Consider the following 8,203-nt stretch of genomic DNA (forward strand, 5'->3'; position numbering starts at 1 on the left):
TAGGGATATCTGGCAGTGAGCCTACGGTGACAGGGCAGCTCCCAGCACCAGCGTGAGGAGGCAAGGACTTGCCTGAAGATTTTTTTCCGGTTTCAAGTGTGAGAAGAAAGGCTAAATGGCGGCTGCATGTGGAGATTGAGTGCTCACAAACACTAAGGATTACTCCCCTGGAGACAGCAGCTGACAGCAACATCCTTTTTGGAGCCAATACTGACACTCACACACAAAGAAGAGACCGAGGAGTCCTCAGTTGGTGCATGGGAAGGTCCCATAACATGCTTTATTTTATCAGACAAATTGTAAGTGTGCATTTGTCTTGTCCATGAGATATTAAAACTTTGTTCATCTGATTTTACACAAGGATCGGGCGCTTCTTTTCTCTTTTTCTCTAATATATACATATATACATATACATATATATATATATATATACATATATATACATATACATATACATACATATACATATACATACATATATATACACACACAATAATAAAAACTTCCAAAAAAGTCAGCACACAGATCTCAATGGAAAATGTAAGAATTGAAATATTTTATTGTACTGCAAACCTATAGTATCCAATAATAAAAAAATACATTTGTGTCCAGTAACGAATTACTTTTATAGTATCTTTTCATAGACTTCAAACTTGTATTGAATACCATTTTCCTCCTGGATCTCAGAGGATATGCCAGGGTATCTGGAAGAAACAAATCACATTTACAAATGGATTGACTCACAGCATTAATTCAAATTGCTATGCATAGGAAACAAATAAATCAATATCAATAATATTAAAAAATGATTATTTAATTACTGTACATATTTGTACATGTACACTGGTTAACATTCTCTCTTTTGTTAAACGGAATGTTTTGTGTTACCCATTTTTCGTCATGTTGATGTGTGCTGCACAATCACCTACTGTACTGTAGGTACGTCGTAAAAGGGACAAGAAGAATGGAATTGATCAAATTGCCTCCGTTCTATAAACAACTGCTGTGACAATCACACTAATAAGTAACCATTACAAAGCTATGCCTAATTGTAAAAGACTTCATTAGAAATCACTATTCCTAGCCTTAAAAATCAGGTAAAATGAATTAGGTGTGGTCATCAAAGCAAAAAAGAAACTTCTCAAAGTTTAATCACAAAGACAGATTTAAAGCAGCAAAACATGAGATCTTATGTTAAAAAAATAAACTAAAATTGGTTGTATAGTATTAGATAATAGTGCCTTTATTTAAGTTCAACTCTTGGTGCCATTTTTAATGAGCTTTAAAGCATCCTTAGGCCGTGTCCATAGTGCGCGACGCGGACACAAGGCTGCACCTCAGTGAGGCAGGCCATAGAGAAAACGACCACGCAGCAGCGTTTCCAGCAGGCAACAGAATTTGGTTTTGTCGTGCGGTGGCCGGGTCACGTGAGGGGTTCAGCCAATGAGGGCGAACCAGCCTTGTGACGTCTTGGCCACGCCTCCCTGTCGCTGTGGATCTCAGGCCACAGATCGCTCGGCCGACAGGTGCACGCGACGCCACGTGCTCCCACTATATCCGAGGCCTTCGATTTCTGTAGCAGGTTTTAGCAAACCTCCCAAGCAGTGCAAGATCTTTGCAACACTTTTCTGCTTGTGATAAGCTGTTGCCAATGTTTGAGCCAATTGAGCCAATGTTTGAGCTGTAAAATGTAACAATATATGTCACAGGGAGAGTAGACCACTAGCAATGGCTGCAAGCACTCATCACCTGAGATCAGACTCCAAAAGACTGTACATGGTCCCAAGGCTCAACAAAGTATCCGGACGTTCCTCCTTCTCTTACCGTGCACCCCAAAACTGGAACAACCTACCAGAGACTCTCACATCCAGCACAAGTTTAAGTTCTTTCAAATCTAAGGCTGTCTCACACTTTAATCTGGTCTGTAACTGTTTCATACGCTCATAATATATATTTTCTTTAACTGTGCACGCAATGTCTTGTATATAATGTATACCTTGTTCATTTATGTAACTGTATTTGTAACCATGTATTATTTGTCTTACTCTGTGCCCAGGACATACTTGAAAACGAGAGGCAACTCTCAATGTATTACTTCCTGGTAAAATATTTTATAAATAAAATAAATAAGCTGAAAAGGACTGATACAACAGCCTCACACCAGGAAATAAAGCAGGGCTATACCAAGTGCTAGAGATCTAGGAAGATACCATCATCTCAGGAGACAGAGAGGGGTCTGAAATAACAGCTAGGTACTTTCCACAGTGACAAGAACTAGGGCAAATGTCATGGCAGCCACAGGGGAATGAAACCATGCAGGGGACATCAGAGACTTAACAGAAAATACAATTTCAGCTACAACGCCATACTTATTAGATAATTTCAGCGAGGAAATAAACGTATGCGCTATAAGAAAAATGAGGAAACTATATAAAGGGTATAGCAGAGAAAATATGGGAAGGGTTTAGTTCAAAGTATTAGTAGCTGCATTGGTCAAGGAGAAATGTACAATATTTGGAGATGGCTGCAATACCTTTTTACGGAACACGACGAGCATTCTTTATAGACAAAATACAATTTACGGTACTCTGCTTCAAGTAAAACTTTAAGAAACCTGTGAGGTTTCAAAAGCTCTGTACACTATAATTTCATACATCAAGAACTCTGGTTCATCCCCTTAAAAAGGGTGGCACAAATGGAGATACGGGACATGACTAACGAAATTGTGGGTAATCAGCGCATTAATAAAGGCAGTATGCTCGGCTGGTTACCCCTATTTCGTATTCGGGATGATGGGGTTAATTTTATGTGCACTGTACATGTGTTTTTTCTCTGCCCTTATTGTCCCCATTTTGCAGGCGTGTATGTGCCTGCAATAGTGCATAACCTAGTACACTGACGTTACTGGCTTTGGACACAAGATGCCGCTGCGAACGCTAAGCCACAAGTTAAGTGGATAAGTGTGGCGCGGTCTCTTTGTTCCATTGCCAAGTATAGGTATCCATTACTGAGACTGGAAGCCGTAACCGCAGAGTCAATTGAATCAAAGGGCTATGGTTTCCCATCTCAAGTGGTACTCGAATACAATGTATCTCCGTCCCGGTTAATGGCGCGTCTTGAAAGGCAACTCGCAATTGGCGTGGGAACTCGGTCAATTGACGTGAGAACCCCGTAACCGCAAGTCAATTGATGTGAGAATCCCATAGCCCAGCATTGCCAGTTCAAGAGGAAGCCATAACTCGGGAAGGAAAAGGGCCAGCAACCTGAAATTTGGTATGCAGTGTAACACCCTAAGCACCCACATATTAAAAATATATTTGTAGGATATGGAAAACATGTATTTTTAATAAAGTGTGTTTTTGCTGCAGTTTTAAAAGGGCAGGCAGGATGAGGCTTTTTTCTATTGTCATTGAAATGCACACAGGGACCAAATGTTTTGACACCTATGAGCTGGGACACTTTCCTATGCAAGCTTCTTAGACCACATGCTGAGGCAATGCCTGTGAGTCTAGGGAAGTGTTGCATATGAAAGCCCCAGAGTCAGGATGTGTGAATTAGACAGGATGGTTGCTAAATAGGAGATCCTGATAGCCATCTGTGCTAGCTCACACCCCGAGTTTCCCTCCCAGCCTGGAAGACGCCAGGTAGAAGGGGGAGTACACATGCCAAGAAGGCCAGATAGCAATGTCGCACAGGCGCTGTGTTAGCAGGAAATCCCTAGAGTGCCCACTCTCCAAACTGTGGGCAAGTTGGGGATTGGGGAATAAGAGAATTCTCACGAGGGGGATTGGGTGGGTATGTTGAAGATAGGCTCTCAAACCCTATATACATGCTGCCCAAGCTATCCCCATTGTCTTTCGTTTTTCATTCTACAATGTGAGCGGACATCCATCACGCTTCTAACAGCGGATAAGAGCAGCAACAACCCTGGGACGCAAAGAGTCTTATCACATCGGAACCAAGGACAAAACTCTGCGCCAGGACTTCGTTATTGCTGGGGGTATCTATCAGACCCAAACGGACCAGAAAGAACTTTGCACCGTTCACAGAAAGATTGGGCTGGCAATTTGCGCCTTTGCAAAAGGACTGCACTTTAACGGACAATATTCTGGTGTGTTGCACTTTTCTGGACATTCTATCCCGTTTCGCTATTCAGTAAGTGTTTTTGTTAAGTATATTCTGAGGTTGTCGTTTGTCTGTCTAGCAAGGAAATAAATGACAATTTATTTTGCTCAACTTGTGTGCTCAATCTAGTTCCCCAAAAATGTAAAACAATTTTATAGGTCAGTCCCCGTGACAATGACATCACAAAAGAAAAAAAAAATGGAACCATAAGAGACTGTGGAAAGAAGAATTACAAGTGGAAGGAGAGAGAATAGGAGTATAAAAAAACACTGCATATAGCTTATGGAAAACCCTTGTAGGAGAAAGTGGGGCACTAAAAAGACTCAGAGAGTAAAAGGATCTAAGAAAAATCAACAGACAAAGAAGCATACTACAGAACACCCCTCCCCCCCCCCACAAATAGTCTTTCAGATATGTAAGCTAGCTTTACTAATTCACTAGCTAAACACATGGATACTCACTATTACTATAATTACATTAGCTGTTCCTAGTGATGATTTGAAAAGGCAGTTGCCTAGGAACCGATAGCAACATCATATTACTTCCATACATTTGCACATAGTAAGATAATGCGTGACTTGTTAAATAATGAATAACCTTTAATAAAATAATCATTTGACTTTTAAATGTTTCTACTAATGGCTGCAGCAGACATCCAAGTTAAATCTATGGCCTAGTTTCACAAAACACCACAAATCGTGCATTATTCACTAACATTTCGAGCTTCATAAAATCTGTGTGCGAAATATTACAATTATGTTACATACTGTATTGCAATAAATAATGCAGCCTTTTATCACAAGATAGAAACGGAGTTCAAATCAAGTTAAAATCTTGCTCGAGTATTAAAAAGGATTTTTTTTAGAAAACCCTGTGGCAGAAAATACTGAAACAGAAAAAAAAAAAAAAAAAAAAACCAGGGGCTTTATATATACATATACACACAGTCATGTGAAAAAGAAAGTACACACTCTGAATTCCATGGTTTTACATATCAGGACATAAATCAATCATCTGTTCCTTAACAGGTCTTAAATTAGGTAAATACAACCTCAGATGAACAACACCACATGACATATTACACCGTATATATATATATATATATATATATATATATATATATATGTGTGTGTGTACACACACACATATATATATATCTCCCAAGTTAAAAAGGTGGGGGGGGGGGGAGGTTGTAGGAGGATGTTTTGTCAATTGGATGTAGCATTGGGCTCCCATGTCTTTTTTTGTATACATTTGCAATGCTCAGTAAAACTCCTTTTGACAATACAGTGTGTGTGTGTGTGTGTGTGTGTGTGTGTGTGTGTGTGTGTGTGTGTATATATATAATATATATATATTATTATATATTAGTGAAAGCACTGTATGCCTGTCTGCATCTTCCTGTGTCCCTAGGGGAAATCTCATTGGTCCCTTGGGCCGCCCGCCCCCGCACCTCTCATTGGCCTGAGGCGGAGTGACGACACACACACACACACACACACACACACACACACACACACACACACACACACACACACACCCTCCAAGTCATCGTGACCTGCGCGCACCTCCTCCTCTCCCCGTGTCTCCCTGTTTCCCCTGCTTTCACCCCCCCCGTCACCGCTACAGTCAGCGGGGGGAGCGGAGCGAGCGCCCGGGACACCCCCCACGGCTCTCAAGCACGCGCCGCGCGCCCCCGCCCTCTCCCCGTGTCAGCTCCCCCCCGGTGCTCCGCTCAGCTCTCCCCCCGGTGCTCCGCTCAGCTCTCCCCCCCGGTGCTCCGCTCCCCCCCGGTGCTCCGCTCAACTCCCCCCCCGGTGCTCCACTCACCTCCCCCCGGTGCTCCCTTAACCTCCCCCCGGTGCTCCACTCACCTCCCCCCCGGTGCTCCGACAGGCAGTGGACACGCGGCAGACGGAAGGAGAGGTCACGTGTGTGTGTGTCACTGTGTGTATGTGTGTGTGTCACTGTGTGTGTGTGTGTGTGTGAGACACTGTGTGTGTGGGGGGACACTGTGTGTGTGTGTGTGTGTGTGTGTGTGGGACACTGTGTGTGTGTGTTACACTGCCTCTTACTCCTGTCTGTGTGTGTGACACTATGTGTGTGTGTGTGACACTGTGTGTGTGTGACACTGTGTGTGTGTGTGTGTGACATTCTGTGGTGGGGGCCGGGGGGTGATGTGGTGGGGGCCGGGGGGTGATGTGGTGGGGGCCGGGGGGTGATGTGGTGGGGGCCGGGGGTGATGCAGGGGGAGGGGGGCAGTAATGTGAGGTGCAAGGGGGGGGGAGTCATGTGAGGTGCAAGGGGCGGAGAGTGATGTGATGTGCAAGGCGGGGGACACTGATGTGGGGGCCAGGAGGGGTGGAGAGTGATGTGGGGTGCAGGGAGGGGAGACCGCAGATGTGAAGGAGGGGGGGGGGACGGAGCTGTGAAGAGGGGGGGGGGCGGAGCTGTGAAGGGGAACGGAGTTGTGAACGTGGGGGCCAGACAGCTGTGAAGGGGGGTAAATCACGGGCAACGCCGGGTATATCAGCTAGTATATATATATATATATATATATATATATACACATACATACATACACACACACACACACACACCCGGCGTTACCCGGGCTTGCAGGGGCGGGGGTGTGGAAGGGCGGGGCGTGAAAGGGCATGGTGTGGAAGGGCGGGGCGTGAAAGGGCATGGAGTGGAAGGGCGGGGGGGGCATGGAGTGGAAGGGCAGGGGGGGGCATGGAGTGGAAGGGCAGGGGGGGGGCATGGAGTGGAAGGGCGGGGGGGGCATGGAGTGGAAGGGCGGGGGGGCATGGAGTGGAAGGGCGGAGGGGCATGGAGTGGAAGGGCGGGGGGCATGGAGTGGAAGGGCGGGGGGGCAAGGGGCGTGGGGCGTGAAGGGCGGGTGGGCAAGAGGCGTGAAGGGCGGGTGGGCAAGAGGCGTGAAGGGCGGGGGCATGGAAGGGCGGGCAGGGAGGGAGGGGAGGGGCAAAGGGCAGGGAGGGGGGGGGCGCCAAAGGGCAGGGAGGGAGGGAGGGGGGGTGCCAAAGGGCAGGAAGGGAGGGGGGGCAAAGGGCAGGGAGGGAGGGGGGGCAAAGGGCAGGGAGGAGGGGGGGCAAAGGGCAGGGAGGGAGGGGGGGCAAAGGGCAGGGAGGGAGGGTGGGCAAAGGGCAGGGAGGGAGGGTGGGCAAAGGGCAGGGAGGGGGCAAAGGGGGGGGAAGAGGGGGCAAAGGGGAGGGAGGGGGGACAAAGGGGAGGGAGGGGGGGCAAAGGGGAGGGAGGGGGGGCAAAGGGGAGGGAGGGGGGGCAAAGGGGGGGGAGAGGGGGCAAAGGGAGAGGGAGGGGGGCAAAGGGGGGGGAGAGGGGGCAAAGGGGGGGGGGGGAGAGGGGGCAAAGGGGGGGGGAGAGGGGGCAAAGGGGATGGAGGGGGGGCAAAGGGGATGGAGGGGGGGCAAAGGGGATGGAGGGGGGGCAAAGGGGAGGGAGGGGGGGCAAAGGGGAGGGAGGGGGGGCAAAGGGGAGGGAGGGGGGGCAAAGGGGAGGGAGGGGGGGGCAAAGGGGAGGGAGGGGGGGAGTCAGGGGCCCATTCCCCTGCGTTTCCTCACCTTGCACCCGGCCGCGCTCCTCCTCTTCCTCCGGGTACCGGCCGCCCTCCTCCTCCACCTTGGGCTCCTCAGCGGTGTCCGTGACCCCCGGCGAGGCTGAGATGCTCCGGTGAGGAGGTGCTATGCCCCGCCGTTGAACATGCCCTTCACGGGAGAGGCAGAGAGAGCGGAGGAGCGCTCTCGGGGATGGGGAGCGGCCTGTGTGAGGTGAGAGCCGCTCTGTGTGTATGGTTGTGGGGGGGCGAGGGGGGGTGAGGGGTGTGTGGGAGGGTGAGAGCGCCGGGGGAAGGGTGAGAGCGCCGGGGGAAGGGTGAGAGTGCCGGGGGAAGGGTGAGAGCGCCGGGGAAGGGTGAGAGCCCCGGGCGAGTGGATTTAACATTGTGGCGAGCTCCTATTGGCCCAAGCAGCACACGTGTGGTACTAGGTGGCGAGATTTTTTTTTTTTTTGGTTCGGCGAGTAGATTTTTTTTGTGATT

At 48.5% G+C, this 8,203-nt stretch overlaps 1 protein-coding gene across 1 annotated transcript in view; it reads right to left on the bottom strand.

Moving 5' to 3' along the window:
* Positions 1 to 534: 534 nt before the first annotated feature.
* The window catches only part of DHFR (dihydrofolate reductase), a 64,838-nt gene continuing 57,169 nt past the window's right edge, over positions 535 to 8,203 (bottom strand). The window contains exon 6 of the mRNA XM_075580975.1: positions 535 to 718. Coding sequence (XP_075437090.1) covers positions 626 to 718 — 93 coding nt within the window. The 3' untranslated portion in view covers positions 535 to 625. The remainder of the gene's footprint in view (positions 719 to 8,203) is intronic.

Source organism: Ascaphus truei, chromosome 1 (assembly GCF_040206685.1).
Source record: "Ascaphus truei isolate aAscTru1 chromosome 1, aAscTru1.hap1, whole genome shotgun sequence".
NCBI classification, from domain to species: Eukaryota; Metazoa; Chordata; class Amphibia; order Anura; family Ascaphidae; genus Ascaphus; species Ascaphus truei.